Source organism: Melozone crissalis, unplaced genomic scaffold, assembly GCF_028551555.1.
Source record: "Melozone crissalis strain CALT ecotype California unplaced genomic scaffold, PUWL_Pcris_2 ptg000056l_1, whole genome shotgun sequence".
In the NCBI taxonomy this organism is placed as follows: Eukaryota; Metazoa; Chordata; class Aves; order Passeriformes; family Passerellidae; genus Melozone; species Melozone crissalis.
The window spans coordinates 7,563,108-7,586,065 of NW_026535834.1; the positions used below are offsets into that span (position 1 = coordinate 7,563,108).

Genomic DNA, 22,958 nt, shown 5'->3' on the forward strand with positions numbered 1-22,958 from the left:
ATTTTAACCAAATGGTCCCCACTTGATGGGAGATGATGGGAGTTTGGTGCAGACAAAAACATGTTGGTTTAGAACTTTGTTAGAAATGGATTTAAGGAAAATACAAAAAGTCTTGGATGCTCATGGCAATTTTAATTATCTGTGTTATTTAACCATAGTTCAGCCAATGGCAGTAATTTGATAATTTTGGAGCAAAACCAACGAGGTTTCCTGTACTTGGTTTGAAGTCAAGCCTTTCTTTTCAGAAGGTGTCCTGCCCAGCAGGAACAGGGCAAAGCCTGTCCCATGGCTGCCCTGGAAAGCCCCTGGAAGCAATCCAGAGCAGTTCTGCTGTGCCCTTCCCTGCTGAAGGTGTTGGTACCTGTCTGCAAACACCACTAGAGGCTGCTCTTAGATGATTTAAGTGTAACCCAGCCCAAAATCCTCCTCGGTCCTTGCTGGAAATACTCGGCTCAACGCTCAACAGGGTCTTGCTGGGCTGAGTTTTGCTGCCACAAAAGTTTATTTCTGATTCGGTGAGGGTGTGGCTTCATCTTCCGTATCTGTTATGTGTCTCTCACAAGTGGTTTTATAGCTGTCTCCCTGCAAACTTTGGAAAACTTTGTGCACTTCCTCACGATAAGCTGGTCTTAGCTGTTATCAGTGTCTCTGTCAAACTCTGGATTTCCACACTCAAATCTATTTTAAACACAGGCTTACTTTTCTGTTTGCTTTCTAACTTTGGAGACTTTCCACGACCATGGGCTGGACTTTTATTTGCACTGTAGCTGTAGAAGCAGCTGATGAGCTTCAGTTAGAATAATGTTTTGTAAGTGAAAACACCCTGGTTTTATTGAGATGTTGGGGGGAAAAAAAGTTTATCTAAGATGAGCCCTCTTCAAGAAATCACGTTTTTGCTTAAGAGCTTGCCACATGATTTCAGTGGTAAAATTAGTGTTCTTTAGAAGCACAGGTAAAGCTGCAGAGATAAGAAATGGGCTCTGTGCCTTTTCACTGAGCTACTGATTAGGTTAATGTTTGCTATGGTAACTCTTGTCTTAAAAACAACAATCTTGGTATCTTGGTTCTACCTCCACAGTGCTGTTCCTGCTGAGTGTTTGATAACACTGGGAAGGGGGGAAATAGAGGCTGGGAATTGCTCTTAAAAGAAAAAAAAAGGTAATGTGTTGTTGCAGTTGTGTTTCTTTTGGGAAGGGGCATATGGGGATATTGCTTAAGTTACTCTGAATTCTGTGGCCTCTGTCTCCTCTAATTGCCTACAGACAGAAGAGGAAATTACTTCAAAATGAGAGTAGGTTCCTATTAGGAAATACTAGCTAGCAGGAAAAAATTATTTACTCAGAAAGGGGTGGTGAGGCCCTGGCACAGTGTGCCCAGAGGAGCTGTGGCTGCCCCTGGATCCCTGAAGTGCCCAAGACCGGGCTGGACAGGGCTTGGACACCCTGGGATGGTGGAAGGGGCTCCTTTTGAGGGCAGCAGCTTGGAACTGGATGATTTTTAAGGTCCCTTCTCCTCAACCCTCCTTCATCCTCTGTCTTTAACTCCTCATCGTCGCCCCACCAAGGAGGCTGGGTTGTGGCAACCTCCCTCTGTCGGTTTTCAGGATGTGCATCGCTATTTGCCGCTTGGACAAGGCGATTTGGATATTACTGTAAATACACGGCCGCGCTTTCGCTGGGAGCCGCAGTCCCCACAGCAGCGTTACCGCCTGCTTATGCTACGGCTACCCGCTGTGAAGCCCCGCGAACCAGAATACAACACCCCCATCGCTCTGTGCCGATCCCAGCGGTGCTCCCTTTCCTCCCGCAGAAGGCAAAGGGCGCAGTTTTTATTAAAAATTAAGATTTTTCCCGCGCCCTCCCCCGCTCCCTCCCGCCGCCTCAGCGCCCCTTCCCACAATGCCCTGCCCGGCAACAGCGTCCCACGTGACCCGCGGCCCCAACATGGCGGCTCCCAGCGGCCGCCGGCCGCAGCCCGCGGGGCCGGGCGGGGGCAGCGCCGCCGGGCCCGGGGCTCTGCGCGGCGCCGAGGAGGACGCCGAGGGTCTCTACGTGGCGGTGGAGCGGTGCCCGCTCTGCAACACCACGCGCCGCCGCCTCACCTGCGCCAAGTGCGTGCAGAGCGGCGACTTCGTCTTCTTCGACGGGCGCGACTCCGAGAGGTACCGGCGGCGCTGAGGGGAGCGGGGCGGGCTCTCCCTGCCCGGCTGCGGTCGCTGTGCCTCGGGGCCGGGCAGGGGGACAGGGCTGTGCCCGTTGCCCGCTGTCCCGGGGCTCGGGGGGCTCAGGGTGTGAGTGGGGAACGCTGCGGGGGCCGCCGGGCCCACCCTGAGACTGGGGGCGGATACAGGACCCTCGGTACGAGCCTTGGAATCATAATATTTTTAATAATAATAATAATTAAGGGGTGACCCCGAGTAACACTCGGTCAGGTGCAGATGTGTCGGTGGCGATGTAGCCACAGAAGCTCCAGGCAGTTCAGGGCACAGAGACCCGTTCGGTGTTATTTCATACGATTTACCTCTTTTCGTCAACACTCCTTAAAATAGTAGTTTTCTAAACCGTTAAGCAAAATTAGGAAGGTGTATAAGAAAGAAAATAAACATTTTCTTGTGGGTATACCCATAAATGTGGACAAAAAAAGTATCCACTTGAGTTCATGGTGTGGCAAGTGGAGCGCTGGCTCTGCCTGGGTGAGCGCTGTGCCCATAAACAAATTCCCTCCTGGAATGACTCAGGTGGCTCCTCCAGCGCTGCTGTCCAGCTCAGATTCTTCAAAAGTCCCCAGGGCCGTGTCTGGAAGGGCTCTGATCCTTGGCTGGCACCGTGTTCCTGGTGCCTCGTTGGGAGCGATTCCTGGGGCTATTTTGGGAAGGGTCTGGGGTGGCCGTGTCCTCGCTCCAAAGGCTCCTTGTGTCCCCAGGAACGCGGGGACAGTGGTGCCTTTCACCCACCAGCACCCACGGCAGTGGGGAAATGCTGTCAGCCAGTGTGAGTCAGCTTGAAGATCTCAGACTTTAGTCTGTCACTAAAGTCTGTCTGTCTGTTCCCTTTTTTAATGGAAAAAAAGCTGTGTTGGAGAACCACAAACTGGATTTAGCCTGGCTAAAATAGGTGGAAAACGTGGAGTTGTGTGAGACTGCTTGGGGTTTTCTGCAGATTCTATTAAAAGGTTGGAAATGGAGCTTGGAATATAAACCAGGTTTGGGTTTTTTCCTGTCTCTTTTGCAGCCTTAAGTTTTTGGCTAAACATCAGGTTTAATTATAGAAATTCAATTGTAGCCTTTGTTAGAGTTGAAGCCCTGTTGTTTTGTATTACCCAAGGCTTAAGAAGTCTCTGCCCATCAGGAAAATGAAGTCATAAAGGAGCAGCTTTAGCCAAAGTACCAGAAGCAGCAGTGTAAGAGAAAACCCTCTTTATCTTCTCACATGAGACAGGATCAGCTTTTCTGTCTGACAGTTGTCACTGCATCCTCCTGAGAAGCTTTCACTGCCCCACTTGTCTGTGGCTGGAAAGGCTCCTATATATTTACCTTGTGTTTTTTAACTGCAAGGATTAAATCTCTTTTTTTTTTTTCTTTTTTTTGGTCTTTTTTCCCCCTTCTCTCCTGGAGATCACTGTTCCATCTCTGGGGGTTACTGCTGTTGTGTTAACCTGGGGCCTCCCTACACACTCCATTTCCCCAGGCTTTGTTTCTCCTGCTGCTCAGAACTTCTCCATCAATTAATTGCAGTAGTGCAATTCATTAAAAATGGCAAATTTATTTTAATGAATTAAAGGAACAGCACTCCTGCGTGAATAACACAATGTTAACAACCTAAATATCCTCAGTGGCTGCAGGAGCTCTGTGTAGGGACAAAAGCTTGGGTTTTGAGGATAATGGGATTATGTTTAAACCATGCCTGAAACGTTTTGTTTGCATTCTCTAATTAATATTTGGAATGAGTGATTTAAGAGTGGGGAAGGGGTCGGTTTTCTTTGTTTGCTCTTTGTGGGTGTCTGAATTTCTTGTGGTGTGAGCCCTGGGAGAGGGGGAGATGTTTGAAATGGTGCCCAGGGCAGAGCCATGCAGGGACAGGTGCCGTTCACTGGGGGCCTTTCAGCTGCTGTTTACAGCCACCCTTGTTTGTTTGTTTATTTATTTTATGCCTTCTAGTAGTGCCTGGGTTAATTTTAGATCAGCCACTGCTGGAGGAGTGTCATGGCAAGGGCTTTGCTGAGTGGCTCAGTGTGAGAAATTCAGAATGTGGAAGTGTTTGGGGGCACTTGGGCCTCCCATTTGTCTTTTTGAAGTGTTGCAGATGGAGGAAAAGGATCATTACCTTCCTGGTTAAATAGAAAGAAACCAAGCATTACTCCTTGTATCCAACAGTGATTTATTTTTAGAATTTTCTTGTGAATTTTCCTTATATGAAGACAAACAATTTCATGTTCTAATTATTTCAGATTTCACGGGATTATTTTGTGAGCTAACTTTTAGAAGAACTACAGTAAAACTGGAAGTTTTTCATCTGTCTGGCAAAAATCACACTCCATATCTGTGAGGGGGAGAGACTGAGGAGCTGTTAAGATTAATGACTTTAGGAGAGCTACAATTAAGGATGAGTAGTCCAGAAGTCCTGCAGTAGAACAGTCACTGCCATCCTTCCTTTCATGACTGATGTGTTGTGTGTTCAGAAGCCAAGCTGGCATCTCGGTGTTGGTCTCAGCTCAGAGCTTCTCCTTCTTCCTGGGAGTGTCCTCCAGCCTGGTGTGTGCATTAATTCTCACAGTGTGTTCCCCAGACTGCTGAATTGCTTTGCTTTGTGCATCTGCAGGTGGCAAAAGCCAAACTCAATGTAATTGTGATGTCTGAGCCTGGCTAATTTCTCCAAGCTAAGGGTTCTGGTGAGGAACAGTGATTTTTTCAGCAGTTATAGTGAATATTGTGCCCTCAGCTCCTTCAGCATTAATCAACTCCTGTAGATTAATATCTAGATTAATGTAGGAAACCCCTCTCTCTGGTTGCTTCTCTCTGATCATGAACATGTGGAAATAAGCCAGGCAACCACAGAAAATCTCACCTTAATGTGATAAGACTTGAGGAAAGAGAAACATTCCATGGGCAATTCAAGATGTGCTCTCCTCTCAGTTTACATTTGATGGGAGTTCCTATAATAATTCATCCCAAGTTTTGTTTCTTTGCCAAATTGAAAGGCTAAAGATGTATAAAGAAGGAGGAGTTGCAGGATGCAGTGCAGTTGAAATCAGAGCTATATAAAGCAGTGGAAATGTTTGCTTGGGAGGAGGCTGCTGGAGGGTTGGTAGGAGCTGTTTGACATCGCTGCCGGAGCGCGTGGTGAGCTGCAATTTCTTCCACAAACACTTCTGTCTTCCCTCCACAGCCAGAGCTTCATTTATCCCTCTGTTCTTTGACAGATCATTCAGCTTTTTGCTGCTGTGATGGGCAGGATTGGGTGATTCTGTTCAGTCAGGGTTTGTGCCCACGAATCCAGCTCAGAAACCAAGAACTGCCAGGTGCCCCCAGTGCTCTGCCTGGGTGAGCTCTGTGTTTCTGGGCCAGGGGATTTCTGGTGGCAGCCAAAGGTCGGGGTGCAGGAGGTGTGCTCCGCTCTCTGGTAAACAGGAGGCTCATGCAGGGCCTTTTGTCATTTCCAGGGTGACTCCTGGGCTGAGGACACACAGGAAGAGGGGATGAGCTGGGCTGAGCAGCTGGCCTCCAGTTGCACCACATTCCTCCAGCTCACGTGTGGCCTCTGGCTGTGGTGCCAAGCACCTGCATTTGGTTTGGGTTTGTTTTGGAAGGAAAACAGATTCTTTTGCTTGACTACAAAAGCAGCAGCCTGTGGTTTTGTTGTTGTAATGCTAATGTCATCCGGGAGGGTGGTTATTACACACACTATGAATCCAAAGGTAGTCACCAAGCTTTCAGCACTTGAAGGAAAAGACTTGAAGCATTTTGAAGTTTTACCTCAAATCAAATCCATAGAGTAATAGAGAGGGAAATCCAAGATGTCATCTTGTCAAGGCTTAGTGTACTATTCTTCCTAAATAAAGCTTAAATTTCCATGAAATTAAGGTAAAATCATAAAATCATATGGTTTGGGTTGGAAGGGACCTTAAGGACCATCTAGTTCCAAACTCTGTCATGGGCACCTTCATGCCTCATCCTGCCTGGCCTTGAACACTTGCAGGGATGGAGAGTCTGCAAATGTCACAGCTCTGGTAGGATGAAATCATCAATTCTGTGTGTTGCAGAGAAAAATAGAATGAATTGTGGAACAATAAGGGGGGCATAACGTGGCTTCTGTATACTGAAAGGGTGAAAACACAGGGTGATGAATCTGAAAAAATTCCTTTCTGATCAGTTCCCATATCCTGGAGTCCAGTGCAGCAGAGCTGAAGCAGGCATGTGGGTCATGGGCTATGTGAGATAGTGCTGTTAATTTCTCCAGTGACTGAAGGCCTTTTAAAGTACTCCATGTTTTTTGTAACACACAAAATACTGCTCTTGCTAAGCTATAAATCTAGAAATAGCAATAATTTGCTATTTGTTTGATAGCTCAAAACTCTGATGTTTCTCCAGCTTAGAGGCTCTGTTGCAATTCCAGTGAGACTCATGCTCTAGAATTCTGCAGGAGTTTTACACATTTAGCCATTAACTTCCCCAGATCAAGACAGATAGCTGAGGTTTGGAGAATCCCCAAGCTTCAATTTTATTCTCTTTTTCAGACAACTTACAGTGCTGTAATTGTGCAAAATATCAATAAAAGAATTTAATCTCTTCCAGGTTTTCAGACAAGAAAGAAAGGCTGATGCATCTTAAAACCAAACAGAGAGAATTCCAAAAACAGTAAGTTGTATTTATTAAATTGATATAAAAGCTAAGAGATCTCATAAAAGGAAACAGTCTCTTTTAACACACTGTTGCTGCAGACAGATGAAGTCCAGATAGTCATAAAACTTTCATGTTTTTTTCCTCTAGTGTTTTGAAGGCCATGGAAGGGAAAGAAATAACTGATCAGCTGGTGAGTTGCTCCAAGTGTGCCATGGTTTTTAAACTCTCTGAATTCCTAGATCTCATAGTTTAAAGTTACAGTTTACCTTGAGGGCATTGTGGTGCTTTCCCAAAGAGCCTGTTGTAAGCAAAACTGAAATGGGCTCTGCCAGCAGAGTGCTCCAAGCTGTCTGAATTTTTCATCTCTCACTAGATATTTGTTCAATAACTTATTTTACTGATTCACTTTATACTAAGCACCATTTTGTTTGTGGCATTCTTCTGTGCACAAAGCACTGTATGAAATATTTAGTTGTTTGATCCATTCAAGAGCATCCTGCTACTTTTTGCACTAAGGCTTGCTGGCTTTGCTGTTAATCATTAGTTCAGCATGTTTGAAGTCATTTGTGCCCTAGAGTTGCTGAATGTTCTTTTTCAGAGATGGAAAATAATGTCTTGCAAGATGAGGATTGAGCAGCTGAAGCAGACCATTTGCAAGGAAAATGATGAAATGACAAGACGTGAGTAATGCCTGTGCTTTTGTGATGTGGAAAATCTCCCTGTGCCTAAGAGTGAAAAATCAATTGAGGTGAATTTGAGTGTTAGTTTTTTTTAAAAAATGGTGAATTTCCAAAGAGTTGCTTCCTAAATCAACTTGAAGGCAAATAAGTGAGTGGATTTTGGCTTTTTATGCTTGGGTTTTAATTAGCAAACAGCAGACATTATTCAGCTGGATGGAGATGGTTTTGCAGCAGCTTTAAGAGCAAATGCTTAGCAGCCTGTAACTCTGGCTGTGTCCCTAGAGATGGCTTTATTCAGTGTAGTGTTTCTGATCACTTCCTCTTGATAAGGAGGAGCAACCAGCTCTGCAGCTGTCACAGATTTCCTGAAACTGCTGAATTTTAACCCACACCTGTCTGAAAATCCTAAAATCCTACTTGAGCAAGAGTCACTGAAATTGAGGTGTAGGCTCCATTCAGAAACTTCAGTCTTTGAAACCCATCAGATTGTTTTACACTAAATTTGCAGGGTCATTTTCAGAAGAGAATGTGCAGCTCTCCTTACAACTGGAAGTAGAGGAAGCATATTCAGAAGCATATTGATTGAATCTGGGATATTTTTATGGCTTGAAATTCAAGAGGAGCCATACAGAGAATGGAAGCAGAGGCAGAACCTGAGAAGAGTCATAAAGGATTAGCACAGGCTTGGGGTGAAAAATCAGAAAGGGTGAGATGCAAAATTCTTTTCAATTAAAAAGGAGATGGATAGTAACAATAATAAATGGGTGATGAAAAGGTGAGGGAGCAGAAAAGTGTGTTAGTTAACAGGAAAGAGAGCAAATAACAGTGCAGAGAAGTCTGAGGCATTCATTCACTGCTGCCTTTGCTTCATCTTCCTGCAAAGAAAATGGAATCAGCTGCTTAGCCTGGTTAAATTTGACATCATGAGAGGACTCAGTTGCAGGCTAAGGAAAGGAAAAAGATAGCTACACGTTGGTTTGCTTTATGGAAGCCAAGGAACGAGCTGAGGTGGTCTGTGGAGCACTTGGGAGCCTGTGAGGGTGTGTGAGGAAGCTGAGAACAGTTCCTGCTTCCAAAGGGTGCAGCAAGGCAGAACCTCAGAGTGATGGCACAGGAATCCTGTCACACACCCAGGGGGCTCTGCTGGTAACTGACAGGTAAAAACAGCCATCACTTGGTTATGGTATTCATGTCAAATCCATGTTTTGTTATTTATGTCATGATATCCATGTCAAATCAACCCCTCAGTGGGGATCAGGTGCTGCAGTGGAGGATGAAGCAGTAGCTGCACGTAGCTTGGATTTGGGCACTGCCTGTATTTGTGAGCAAACAAAATTTGCTGTGGGTGTAACCCCTGCAAGGTCATTATCACAGAAGGTTAGAAAAGCTTCATTCAAAGAGTGGTGGCACTGGTCAAGCTGAGGAGTTGAGGCAGGTGGAGCTCAGCAGTTCCTGGCCCAGTTCCTGGCAGTATTTCCCATAATAGCTCAGCAGAATAGAGGGTGGAATGGAGCAAGCCAGGCTGGATGCTGAAATGACTTCTGTGGAGACCAGGACCAAAATCAAAACATGCAGATGAATAGACAGCATCATCTGGAAAGGACGAAATCAGGGTACACATTGTTGTTAAGAGAAACATAAACCCAGAATGGGGGATGGTGGTGAGATTTGGCAGGAAGGGATCTGGGGAATTGCAAATTAAATAAAAATTATCAATCTTGTGCTGCTCCAGAAAGGTTCAGGCCTCTTTCTGGGTTAACTAATCTAAGTGCTGTATTTAAGATGGAAGCAGTAATCCTGCTGTGCCAGGTGTTGTTGTTGCTTCAGTGGAAGCCTGGTGTCCAATTTAAACAATTTAAGAAAGATACAAATCATCTGAGGAAAGTCTGAGCATTGGAAATGAAATAGAACAGCTCAGAAAATTCATGTTTGGTTTAGAGAAGAGGAAGTTGAAGAAAAACAAGCTTGTCAGTGGGTAGAAGATTATTGTTATGGAGATTAGATTATGACTTTTTGTCTTTTGCCTGTGAAGAAGGAAGAAGAGGAAATCAATGTGCCTTTAAGGAATTAGTCACCTCTTCTCAAAATGCTCTGCTCTGGAGGTGGCAGAGTTAGGACCAACCAGGGAGTGGAGTTCTCCATATTCCCACTCTTCTGTGGAATTTATTATCTGCAACTTTTGCAACTTCTCTTGACTCACAGTGAATTTGATCAGATGTAACCTAAAAACTGAGCTGACTATTGCCCAACTAACCTATTGTTAGCTCAGTTGCTTTTGGAGAGAGACCAGGAATGAATTCCAGCTGTGAGTAGCCAACAGATCAGGATCCAACTTGGTCACTTTAAAAAGTGTGAAAAGGTTGTTTCTCTGCTCTTGGGTGTGGCACAGTTTAATTTTCTGAAATAAAAACCATTTCTAGAACACTGGGTTCCTGCTTTTGGAGACCTCAATAATTGGTGGTGCTTAAAATAACGTTTTAAAATCTGTGTGTTTGCCTTTTTTCTGTGCAGAGCAGGCTTGCAAATCCCTGGCAGAGCTCTCTGGGCAGAGATCAGTGTGCCTGGGCTTGCATTTATCAGGCAGCGCAGGTGTGTGGGACACAGTGGTGTGCTGAAATTCTCCTGGGGACAGATTTTTAATCCCCTCATGAAGCAGAGGTGCTGTGCAGAGGGCAGGACAGTTGTGTGTGCATTGGAACTGCTGAAGAGGAAATTTCAGTGCAGTGTCTCCCCTATTCCCAAATAATTGCTGTTGGACCTGCAGGGAAGGGAGTTCACTCTGAAAAAGTAGCCTTTCAAGTCAAACATGAATGTGAAAATGGAACAGCTGGACCTTTTCCTCCTTGTCCTGTCTCCTGTTCTTTTTGCAAAGGGAGAGTTTGGGAATATGACTGCAAGTGTTAATTGATTTTTTGTTGATGTTACAGGACTGCTTAAAGGAAAGGGAATTATAGCTGACACATAGGGATCCTGGCATTGCTCAGAGAAAAGTGGATTTTTCTACTGCTCCTCTATCAGGGGTCACTTATTTATATTATATAAACCTGAGGATTATTAGTTCTTATCTTCATGGAGGAGCTTTTCTCACCTCCTTTAATTTGGGACTTTGCATCTCCCACACACCAGATCTTCCTTCCTACCAGACACACCATGGATTGCAGCAGATCAGATGACTGGAAATAATTCCTGATGTTCAGAGAGAGCAGCTTCTGTGTCTGCAGGGGCAGGCACACCTCAAACTAGGGCACAGGGAGAGTTTTAAATGTGAATTTGGGGAGAGCACAAGAAATCTTTCCCTGTGCTTTTAAGAAACTGAGGTGGCTGACTTTCATTACTGCAGCCACTTATTTTATATCTGAATTAGCAGATTTTGGGATCATCAAGGTTGCAAAAGACCTCTAAGATCATCAGGCCCAGCCTTGGATGCTTCAAGATTCTCTTGCAGGGTGTTTTTCCAAGCCTCACACGTGGAGTGAATCCAGGCAGTTGCAGCCCTTCAGCCCATGAGCACAACTCCCATTTGTGAGTGGAAAGGGAGATAGCCAGTGTTCCCTGTGGGAACAAGGAGCTGCACTGTTGGGATCCATGAGAGAATCCCAAATAACCCACACCAGCAGCAGCACAGGTGCCAGGACTGGTGAGTGAAGGTGCTATCTGCACTTGATTTTGGCTGCAAGCAGGGCAGGGCTTTCTTGGCCAGCACGATGCAGACGTGTACAGTCAGGCTATTTCTGTCAGGATGATTAGCTCAGGAGTTTAATTAAACTGGGAAATCTTGGCTTTTGTGCTCCAAATCCAGAAATAGCTGGGTAAAAGATAGGGAAAGAATAATCCCAGTTGCAGTCTCTTTGGAGATCTCCAGAGGAGATTAAAAAGTTGTACCACTGAGCAGCTGGAAGAAGTTCATAGTTTAGCAGGGTTTTCTGTTTTAAGCTGCCACAGATCTTGTTTTCCATAAATATTAATAAAGCTTTTCTCAAGCTTTTCCTACAAGCCCTTCCCAGCTCCTTTTCCAAGGGATAACATCTGCTGCTGCTCTCACAGACACAGAGGGGCTGCTGAGGATTAAAGAGGAGAACCAGAAGCATTATCGCAGGGCTCAGAGGCACCAGGAGAAGAAGGAGAAGATCCAGAAGCACAACAGGAAGCTGGGAGACCTGGTGGAGAAGAAATGCTACGAGCTGAAAACGCAGTACGAGCACCTGGCCAACCTGCGGCGCGCGCACATCCTGGAGCTGACCTCGGTCATCTTCCCCATGGAGGAGGTGAAGACAAGCATGAGGTATGGCAGGCTTGTCCTTTTGGGATCCTTTTGCTTGGTTTTAGGCACCCACAAGGGAGTTGTGTCAGTCTGAGGTAGGTGGTCTGGCTCCCTTAGGGTCTGTGAGGAGGAGGAGTTGTGGTCTCATCCACAGGTGGAGGTCCAGGATGGAAGAATCTGAATCTGGAGGTGCTTGCAGCTCCCCACTGAGAGATATGAGCTGCATTTCCAGTGTTAAACTTCCTTAAAATATGGATTCCCCATCCTTGGAAGTGTTCAGGGCCAGGTTGGACAGGGCTTGGAGCAGCCTGGTCTAGTGGAAGGTGTCTCTTCCAATCCAAATCTTTCTAGGATTCTACAAAAACAGGTATTAAAATTCCAGAGCAAATGAAAGTAGTTTTGGGAATGAGGACTTTTGCAGAAGTGGTTTATAAGGTCCTTTCCAACCCAAACCAAACCATTCCTGGATTCTACAAAACCAGCCAATTAAAAACCCCAGAACATCTGAATCTGGAGGTGCTTGCTTCTCCCCACTGAGAGATATGAGCTGCATGTCCAGTGTTAAACTTCCTTAAAATATGGATTCCCCATCCTTGGAAGTGTTCAGAGCCAGCCTGGACAGGGCTTGGAGCAGCCTGGGATAGTGGAAGGTGTCCCTGCCCATGGCAGGGGTGGAAGGAGATGAGGTGTCCCTTCCAACCCAAACCTTTCTAGGATTCTACAAAAACAGGTAATTAAAAATCCCAGAGCAAATGAAAGTAGTTTTGGGAATGAGGAGTTTTGCAGAAGTGGTCTATAAAGTCCTTTCCAACCCAAACCATTCCTGGATTCTACAAAAACAGCCAAATAAAAACCCCACAATGAACAAATGACAGCAGTTTTGGGACTGAGGACTTTCACAGGAGCGTTCGTTCCTACCAGCGCTTTGCCCTGGGTGAAGCCCAGCTCAGTGCCTGCCAAGTGTGTGTTTGATTCCGTTGCCAACCACTTGTTTGCACCCCCTGTGGGCCCTGCAGGGACCCAGCAGACGTGTCCTCAGAGAGTGACAATGCCATGACCTCCAGCACTGTGAGCAAGCTGGCAGAGGCGCGCAGGACCACGTACCTGTCGGGGCGGTGGGTGTGCGACGACCACAACGGGGACACCAGCATCAGCATCACGGGGCCCTGGATCATCCTCCCCAACAATGGGGACTACTCTGCTTACTACAGCTGGGTGGAGGAGAAGAAGACTACACAGGGACCTGGTAAGGGGCAAGGCATGGTTTTAGGCAGCTGGGACGCTCTGGGTGCCAACAAAAGGCAATGAGGAGCAATAAACTGGTCTATTTGTTCTCAGCCTGAGCCAGAAATAAATGCCAGAATGGGGTTTTAGGAGAAGATTCCCTGCCCAGTTGAAACTAGGTGGTTTTTAAGGTCCCTTCCAACCCAAAGCATTCTGTGGTTTTATGACTAGTCTGCTGAAATCTTCTTCTGCATGGAATTCTCACTGGGATACACAGCACAGTGAAATAGAGAAAGTTAATTATTCACAGTTTTGACACAGTTCACTGTCATCATCTTAACAGGAATTCCAAGAATTACTATTTTCTTCCAACTTCTGACAGATTTCACTGGAAATGACTGCTAGATTCAGGCTGTTCTCCTTGCTTAGAAATGACATATTCCAGAGTAGACTCCAGGAACATATTAACACACCCACCAAGACTTCATTTAAAACAAAGATTTCATGTTGTTTTTATTTCTTTCAGATATGGAACATAATAACCCTGCTCATACCATCAGTGCTGCATTGTGCTATGCAACTCAGCTTGTTAACACTTTGTCTCTCATACTTGATGTAAATCTTCCCAAGAAGCTCTGCAACAGGCAAGTAAAAACACAGCAAGGGAATCAGTGACCTTAGTTTGAGCAAAAAAGTCATTAACTGGAGCAGCTTTTGATAACATAGGTGGCTTGTGGATTTTTGTGGTGTTTGAGAGGAGGGCTAGCAGGATTTTAGACCACAGTTAACAGTCCTTCCCTCCTTTTTTATTTCCTGAGAGGGAGACCAGCCATCAGAGTTAAAAATAACACCTCTCTAATTGACATATTCAGCATCCTCACATGAGAGATGAAATATGGCAGTGCACAAATGGCACTTTTCATTTCCCTGGACCCCACTGTGCTCCACAAAATCCCAGCCCAATCCAGCAGCTCCTGAACAGCTCTGCTGCCTCCTGTGCTGTGGGACAAGTGCTGTAACATGGCATGGCAGCAGTGTCATTCCAATGGCATAAAAATCCTAGGAGTGAACCCCATATTGGGATGAAGAGCACTGTTAGAGTTTTGGTGTCTGTGTGGAGCAGCTGGGATCTGCACCACGGGTTCCAGATGTGCTGCTGAGATTCTTTAAAGTGTTATAAAATAATGGCTGTCAAACTGAGGGCACAAAAGTTGTGTAGGGTTTCAGCTTTTTGCTGTGGCTGAGGGGTTGGAACCAGATGATCTCTAAGTCCCTTCCAACCCAAACCCTTCTGTGATTCTCTGATTTTGGGTGTTTCTCTGTTTGGGTGTTCAGCCCTCACAGAAGGAGAAGGTTGGGAACAGGAAATGATGCAAGACTTTAAAGGAGATCTGAAACAGTTTGGCTCAGGTGGATCTGAGTTCCCTACAGTTCCCACCACCTGTCCTGTGCAAACTGGTGAGGCCAGGGCAAGCAGAGCTTGCTGATAAAATGCTCACAGTCCTGCTAGGTTTAAAATTAATCTCTTCAGCACTCTAGAACTGGCTGCAGACAAGTGCTCGCTGCGAGGATTTTTACTCCAGGATTTGTTAGGAAGCCAGGGCATGGAATGCTGATGCCTCCAGTAAATGCTGTATTTTCACAGCATTTTGTTTTGTCTGTGATTTTGTGTGTGTGGTGTTTTAACAGTGAATTCTGTGGGGAGAATCTCAGCAGACACAGGTTCACACGGGCAGTGAAGAAGCTGAATGCTAACATCCTTCACCTCTGCTTCTCTCAGGTAGGGGGATGCACATTTCATATCTTTAAATAGCTTTTTAAATATCAGCTCTGCCTGCTGGTTTCCTTCAGGACCTGATCATGGTTTGTTTTTTTTCCCTTCCCCATGTCAGCATGTAAATTTAGATCTGTTGCACCCCCTGCATACCCTCAGGAACCTCATGTACCTGGTCAGCCCAGACACCGAGAACTTGGGCAGGTAAGAAAAGCAAAATATCAACTTCGGAATTGATGCCTTTGCCTTGTTACTTGTGAGGGAAATTCTCTCCTGGTGTGCCTGTGGATCAGTCCTCAGCACAGAAATCAGGGTAGGTCCAGGAGGAGGAAAGACTGCACAGAAAAAGGGGCTCCTGAGTAGGGAAATTAAATTTACAGATGTGTGTTTGCTGTGCTCCTGCCTATGGCAGCTCAGCTGGAGGCTTTGCAGTGATGATGGACTCATTTCCCCTACAGCCAGGAGCAGGAACTCCTTTCCAGGCAGCTCTGCCATGCTCCCAGTGTGACCCTGCCTGTGCCTTGCCAACATGCAAATACCTGAGAGCATCCAGAAATACAAACCCTGAAAAGAATCCCAGGCAAACCTTTCCCAGAATATTTCCAGTCAGTGAACTGCCTAGACCAGAGCTGACCCTTTAAATAATACTCATTTATATGTAAATTAAGATTAAAGACAACTGTTCTCTTAGCTTAGAATGTGATGAAAAGAACATCAGTTCTGGCATGCACACACCAGGTTTAATAATTTATTTCCTTTTTTTACAAGTTAAATCTAAGAAAGCAAACAACACTGATTTCCCCGTTGGGATAACCCAGACACAAGTCACTTGTGCCCAAGACAGTCTGCAAATATTTGTTTGATGTGCCTGATATTTTATTCCCCCCTTAAACACAGTGAGTGATGTTCTGAAATCTGCTTTTCTGCTTTGTTCTCTTGTATGGATCTGGTTTTATTCAAAAACCTGCAGTGCCACTAAGAGGAGCTGCCTGTTCCCACTTCCTTGTGTTCTCTGGATCTGTCCCTACTGAGCCAGCCCACAGACATGGGGAGCCCCATCTTTGTAAAAGATTTGGACAAAAATCTGTGCTTGCTGCCTGAAATAGAGTGCTGGAAATAGCCAGAGGATGGAGAGCTGTGTCCTCAAAGGAAAGCAGCTGCTCTGAAGGGTGCAGGGCTGCAGTGGGCACTGTGCAGGTGTCCCAGGGCTCCCCATGCATCAGCTGGGTGCAGAGAGTACAAGGGTTACAGGAGAGCTGGATAAGATACCCAGCAGGCTGCTGAGAGGCTTTGCAGACACCACTGGGAGCAGAGAGCCTGAGCTGCTTGAAATGAGGCACATGCACTTAGCAGAGACAGTAATTACCCACAGGAATGAAGGTGGGGATTCTGCTTCCTTCTGTCGTCCTCTCAAGGCTGGATGGGTTCCTGGGATGCATGCATCATCAGGCAGGAGTTGCTGGGCTCGGGACAGGGAGGAGGGTGGGACTCAGGAGGTCACTGGAGATGATCTAATGGTCCCTTCTGGCCTCAACCCCGATGACTCCTCCTTGTGTTGCCTTGTGAAGCGGGAGGCTTTGCCAGGAGGCAGAGCTCCCATTGCTTTCCAGATGATGAAAGAGGAGTGTTTGCCTTTCATTTCTCAGCTGGCTGCAAAGTTTGCAGCAACCAGCTCTCTTTGTTTTCCTTTAGATACCTAAGCTGTGGTTGCCTGACAATCTCCTTTATATGCTGCTGGTTTCATATGCTTATAATTTTACCAAGCTTTAATTATCTGGATTAATATTTCCCATGACAAATCACTGCTTAAGGCTCCTTCTCCCACTGAGGCAGTATAAACTCTGGCCTGTGTTTAATGGTGGGACTCAGTGATCTGGGGGGTCTTTTCCAACCTAAATGATTCCATGATTCCATCAAATTCCTGCTCATGTTCACGGGGCAGTTTTGTGGCTTGGAGTGAGCTCTGTCAGGGACTCTGCTTGCTGTGGGGAATTCACCTTTTTCCCTGGAATACAGGAAGCCCAAAGCAGTGGGATGGGATGGGCAGGATGCAATCGCCTCTCCTACCAGGCAGTGGCAGCAGGGAACTCTGAGTGACAGCACAGCTGGGACCCTGCAGGACCCTGGGGATGCAGCCGTGGCCCTGCCCAGGAGAGGCCGAGGGAGCTGGGGCTGTCCAGCTGAGAGGGGCCCTCAGCCCTGTCTGTCCCTGCCTGCAGGGAGGGCTGAGAGACAGAGCAGGCTCTGCTCCAGGGGCCCAGCAATGGCACCACAGCAACGAGCAGGAGCTGATGCCCACAAATTTCACCTGAATGTGAGGAAGAACTTCCCTGTGCCGTGACCGAGCCCTGAGCAGAGACCAGAGAGGGTGTGGAGCCTCCCTCACTGGGGATATCCATCTGGACCCAATCCTGTGCCCTGTGCTCTGGGATGACCCTGCTGCAGCAGGCAGATGGGACCAGATGAGCCACTGTGGTGAATTCCAACCTGAGCCACTCACTCATTCTGTGTTTGGAGTGTCCCCACAGGAGACCCCTCAGCCTCTCTGGGCAGCCTGTTCAGTGTCTGGCCAACCTCAGAGTGAGAAAGAGCTTGAGGTGTTGCTCGGGGCAGAGTGAGAACTCTCCACTGCTGAGTTGTGCCAAACCTGGGAGGTGCAGAGTACAGCCAGGCAGAGCTGAGCTCTCTCGGTGTTGGAAATTAAAGCTGCTCCACATCAAGGCAGGATTCCCCTCAGTGAAGCCCTGAGTTATCACCAGTAGCTTTCTCTGCTGTGTGTTTCTCTGTCCCTGCCAGAGCAGAGCTGCTCTCCTTCCCACCGTTCCTGCTCCATGGTCTGGAACCCTGTCCCTTCCTGGGCCAAGTGTTTGTGTCACATCCAAGGGGTGACACCAAGTTCCTGCTCCATGGTCTGGAACCCTGTCCTTTACTGGGCCAAGTGTTTGTGTCACATCCAAGGGGTGACACCAAGTTCCTGCTCCATGGTCTGGACCCCTGTCCTTTACTGGGCCAAGTGTTTGTGTCACATCCAAGGGGTGACACCAAGTTCCTGTTCCTGCTCCATGGTCTGGAACCCTGTCCTTTACTGGGCCAAGTGTTTGTGTCACATCCAATGGGTGACACCAAGTTCCTGCTCCATGGTCTGGAACCCTGTCCTTTACTGGGCCAAGTGTTTGTGTCACATCCAAGGGGTGACACCAAGCTCCCTCTGCCAGCTGATGGAGACAGGGCACTTCATCTCTGCTGTGCCCAGGCTGCTGTGGGTGGCAGGGCAGAGGCACTGATGGTGGCCTCCCCACAGGTCCGGCCCCTTTGAAATCAGCGCCGACCTGGAGGACTCCATGGAGTTTGTGGAGCCGAGCGCGGCGGGCGAGACGGACGAGAGCGGCGACGAGCGCGTGAGCGACGAGGAGACGGACCTGGGCACGGACTGGGAGAACCTGCCCAGCCCCAGGTTCTGCGACATCCCCTCCCAGCAGGTGGAGATGCTGCAGAGCCAGAGCACGCAGGCGTCGCAGCCCATCGCCAGCAGCAGCGCGGGCGGCATGATCTCGTCGGCCGCCGCCTCGGTCACCTCGTGGCTCAAGGCCTACACCGGGCACCGCTAGCGGGGCTGTGCCAGCAACCCCTCCCTGACTGGGCTCTAACCAACCTTTACCTATTCAGTTAAGTAGTGCCTGGAACAAAGGAAAGGTCAGACTTCTGTTTTGTAAACGGAGAAAACCTTTTTATTTCCCCAAGATGACCGTGAGGGCCCCGTTTTGTAAATGAGCTCCGTGCTGCCCACGGATCCTGCCAGGGCACTTGGTGGCTTGGTTCTGTCTGCATCGAGGATTGGCAAAGGACCCAGCGACCTCCAGCTCTACTTTCTGAAGAAGAATCAGATTTTGGAGTGTTTGGATCAGGAAGGCTGCTCAGGGTGCGGTCTGGACAGCGGTGCAAATGCAGTTCCCACTTTCTTAACTCCTTACAGGGTTTTCCTTTGTGTGTGTGTGTGTTTTAAATCTGTCTTGCATAATGCAAAAATGTGTATTTCTAAATTTTTTTCATTCAGGACATGAAAATTATGCATTTTTAACATGTTTTCTAATCTCTGTTGCCATATTTTTAATACAAATGGCCGGCATGGACAGGGAATTCACACAGCAAATTGCTCTTGGTTTAGATTTGGTTGTGAATCTTTACCCAGTTTTGCCATAGAAAACTGGCTTGTTTCATGCTGTTTCCACTGGTAGGTGTAGAAGTTTTGTGTTGTGCTGAGGCACACAGGCTCTGTACTCTTAATACCATACACCAAAGAAACACTGGACATTCTCTTGCTAGACCCACATTGGATGCTGATCCAGAATTGCATTGTTGCAATAATATCCATCGGTTACCACACCATGCTGCCACTTTTTAGCATTAGACAAACCCCATTTCCAGCCAGTTTGGTGAAGTCACGTGCTCTCCACACTACATGTGTTTGTAACCCTATTTTATTGTATGTTCGTGGTGGGGTTTGTTGTTTACTGACTGCCAAGGAGTTGGTTTGGTTCCCCTGGCTCCTGGAACGCCGGGAGGTGGGTGCTGACTTGGTGAGCAAGGGCTCCTCCTCCTCCTCTGCCCTGCAGGATGGGACACCCTCGGGTGGTTTGCTCAGCAGAGCTTCCAACGTTTACATTTGGGGCTGGGACAGTTCCCCCACAGGGCCAGCCAAGGAGGAGCCTCCTGAGGGTTTCTGGCACTGCCCCTCAGCTCCTGACGAGGACATGGTGACAGAGGCCACATCTGCCTGCTCCCAGCTCCAGGGCTGGCTTTCCCAGCACCTCACAGGGTGTTTGTGCTGGATTTCTCCCTCCCTCTCCAGGCTGGCCAGTGCTGCCCCTGTCCCCACGCAGGAGGGGTGACAGTGACACCCATGTGCCACTCACCCCTCCACGGCAGCTGCTTCTCTTTAGCCCTGAGCTGGGCATCCTTTGCCAGTAGTTTCCTCTCATTTTTCTTTTTCTCTTTTTTTTTTTTTAAACCAAAGACCCTTAACTCCACACGTCGTCAGACAACGCCAGCCTGTCCTGCCGCTGCTCTGCTCCCAGAGTTGGGTTTGTTTTAGGACAGCCCAGGCCCCTGGGCTGCTGCAGCTGATGGGAGCCATGGCCCAGCCCTGCCCCAGCCCCTCTGCCAGGCTGGGCTCCCCTGGCTCTCAGCACTTGAGCACTCACAGCTCTGAGCAGCCAGCGCACGCCAGTATTGCAGACTGGGCCCACAGCCCAGCCCCTTTGCTTCCCCGTGGCTTTTGCACTGGACCCCACCATCTAAATACCTTTTTGTTGTTGTTTTTTAACAGGCATTTCAGTCCCTTTTTCATTGCTGCCTTTGTGCTTTGAGCCCCACGAGGTCAGGCCACGACTCGGCTTCGTGCACTGTCACTGAACTTAGGGAAAGAAAATCCAACACAAGAACTTTTCTAAGCCATATTCTTCCTATCCATGTTTTCCAAAATAATTTATTTGCAACCGTGTCATACTCTGAGAGTGCACAAGGGCACCCTGGGGGTGTTCAGATGTGTTGGGATGGGGCTTTTCATGGAACCTTTTTTTGTAACAGAACACAAGGTTGTGGTGGTTTTTTCAAAAGTGTTTTGCACATGTGTAGCTGAGGAAGAATTGTGTGTGTCCAAACCTTGAGTGCAATCACCAGGATTCGTTTCCCAGGTTATTTCGGGGGGGTGAGGGAGGGAGGGAGGGAGGGCAGGAATATCCATAATTATAAATATTTGAAGGCAGCCAGCTGAGAGTTTACAAAACTTTTTGTGTAGCATGAACACGGGAATTTCAGTTCTGGCCAGGATTTCTGGTGGTGATCAGTGACCTGGGGTGGCCAATTTGGGCTGCCAAGGAGGAGCCTGATTGCAGGGCCCAGCCCTGTGCTGAAAATCAGGTGCCTGTGCAGGGTCAGGGTGGGACACCCAGGGTGGCTTTGTCACCTGGGGAAACTCACGGCCCCCCTCTCACAACTTCCAGACTTAAGATGTAACTAAACACAAATGGTTTGGTTTTTTTGGGTTTTTTTGTTGGTTTTTTTTTTTCTTCTAAATTTTATTGTATTATTGCAATAAATCTTTAACAATAATTTTTTTTAAAGTTGTATATTTATGACTGTTACTTCTGTGTGGTTTGTTTTTCACCGTGCTGGGCAAAGTACACAAGAACTTCCAGCCTTGGAAGCATCACAGGGACCAGACCTGTTACAGTGCAATCTTACAGAGGTGGAATAAGCAATATCCATTATAAAAAAATACTCTTACATAAAATAACTGCATCTCCATGGGAGCAGGGGTGGAGTCCTGCACAGCACACAGACACACACACATCCCTCTGTGTACATGAAAACCTCTTGGGTGTGCTGGGGATGTTTCTGCAGGTGGGGGATTCCTTCTGCATGCAAAGCTCCTCGTTCCAGGCTCATTTCAGGGTGCAGGAAGGATGGAGTTACTCAGGTGAAGCAGTGTCAGTGACAGGGAAAGGGCCCAGGGATGCCCACAGGCCCTGGTGGTTCACAGGCTGCTGTGAGCACACAATGGAGGACAAACCACCCCTCCCACTCCATTTTTTGTGATTGTGGGATGGGGAGCACCGATGGCTCTGTGATTCCTGGTGCTGGACACGCAGGGCTGGGAGCAGCAGCCAGCTGGGGCTGCTCACACAGAGCTGGCACTTCATGGCCTTGGTCACAGCACAGCCAGGTCATGGCCAGGGCAAAGCCAGGTCTGGGCCTGAGCTCAGCTCCCAAGTCTGCTTAGGCAGGACCAGCAGCTTTTGTCCTCTGCCCACCCTGGATTGTGGCAGGGGAGCAGCTGAAAATGTCCCCACCTGTCCCTACCCCAGCACTGCCTGGAGCAGCCAAAGGCAGGGGGCAGGGGAAACAGCCCCAGGTGAGGCTTCAGCACCATTCCCACCGTGCAAGAAGGGGCAGTTGAGCCTCAGGTTGGATCTGTCAGGGCAGTTTTGTGCAGCTGGGAAATCTCAGAATGGTTTGGGTTGGAAGGGACCTTAAAGATCAACTTGTTCCACCCCTGCCATGGCAGGGACATCTCCCACTGATGCACAGTGTCCGGCCTGGCCTTGGGCACTCCAGGGATCCAGGGGCAGCCACAGCTGCTCTGGCACCCTGTGTCAGGGCTTCAGCACCTTCACAAGGAAGAATTTTTTTCCCAATCTCTCACCCATCCCTGTCCTCTGGCACTGGGAGCCATTCCCTGGCTCCTGTCCCTCCATCCCTTGTCCCCAGTCCCTCTCCAGCTCTCCTGGAGCCCCTTCAGGCCCTGCCAGGGGCTCTGAGCTCTCCCTGGAGCCTTCTCCTCTCCAGGGGAGCTCCCCCAGCTCTCCCAGCCTGGCTCCTGCCCTGGAGCTTTTCCTTGGCCTTCCCAACAGCTCCAGGGGCTGCACGGGGCAGCCTCTGCAGGCCCTGGGTCCAGCACAAGGAGCTGAGCTCTGCTGCAGCTTCCCAGGGTTTCTCCACAGGGACCAGGGCCCAGCAAAGGGAAAAGCTGCTGCAGAACAGCCAGGATGGAGCAAGAGCCCAAGCACAGGCAGCTTTCACAGGGCTGTCCATGCCAGGAGAGCCCCAGAGCTTGATGAAAACTGGAAGCTTATGGACAATAGAAATGTTGTTACAACTTCTCTATAGGCCTATCTGGAAATTCAGTCCAGACACTCCAAATGCTCCCAGGCAGGGAAGTCAAGAACATGATGGAATCTCCCTTCATCCTCAGTTCTAAACACTGAACTTTGTAAATCCAACACTGGATTTTATTTTTTTTTTTAATTGCTTCTTAGGAAAAAAACCCAAAACCCTGACATTCATCAGACCTTGGCTTCTCCCTGAACCGTCCCTTAAGGAAACAGAAATCTGCATTTTACAATGGTACAGGAAAAAAAAAAAAGCCTCCAGGCAGCTCAGCATGGCAACACTCAGAAGCAACTCATTTCTGGATGTAAAACCCTGCTCTGTGAAACAATTTTTAACAGCAATGCTGTGCAGGAGGGACAGTTCCAGCAGACAATGTAATACATGATGTATAAACCAGCCCACGCTCCCCAGGCAGCCTGGGGGCAGGGCAGGGATGGGGTAGGGACAGCAAATTATCCTCTGGCTTTACCTGCTCCAAGAACTAAACAGCCTCATGATATTATTGTATCC

The 22,958-nt window shown here is 47.9% G+C and overlaps 1 protein-coding gene across 1 annotated transcript; it reads left to right on the forward strand.

Moving 5' to 3' along the window:
* Positions 1 to 1,943: 1,943 nt before the first annotated feature.
* ATG14 (autophagy related 14) lies at positions 1,944 to 19,316 on the forward strand. The gene is made up of 10 exons (XM_054286751.1): positions 1,944 to 2,161; positions 6,791 to 6,853; positions 6,986 to 7,028; positions 7,437 to 7,518; positions 11,563 to 11,800; positions 12,796 to 13,025; positions 13,530 to 13,647; positions 14,693 to 14,783; positions 14,896 to 14,981; positions 18,079 to 19,316. The coding sequence occupies exons 1-10, from the start codon at positions 1,944 to 1,946 to the stop codon at positions 18,383 to 18,385; spliced, it is 1,476 nt and encodes a 491-aa protein (XP_054142726.1). The 3' UTR covers positions 18,386 to 19,316.
* Positions 19,317 to 22,958: the final 3,642 nt, after the last annotated feature.

Coding starts and splice junctions, on each gene's coding strand:
- ATG14 (XM_054286751.1), top strand. CDS start 1,944: ATGGCGGCTCCCAGCGGCCGCCGGCCGCAGCCCGCGGGGCCGGGCGGG. Junction 7,029..7,436: donor AAGAAATAACTGATCAGCTG/GTGAGTTGCTCC, acceptor GTTCTTTTTCAG/AGATGGAAAATAATGTCTTG. Junction 13,648..14,692: donor CCCAAGAAGCTCTGCAACAG/GCAAGTAAAAAC, acceptor GTGTTTTAACAG/TGAATTCTGTGGGGAGAATC.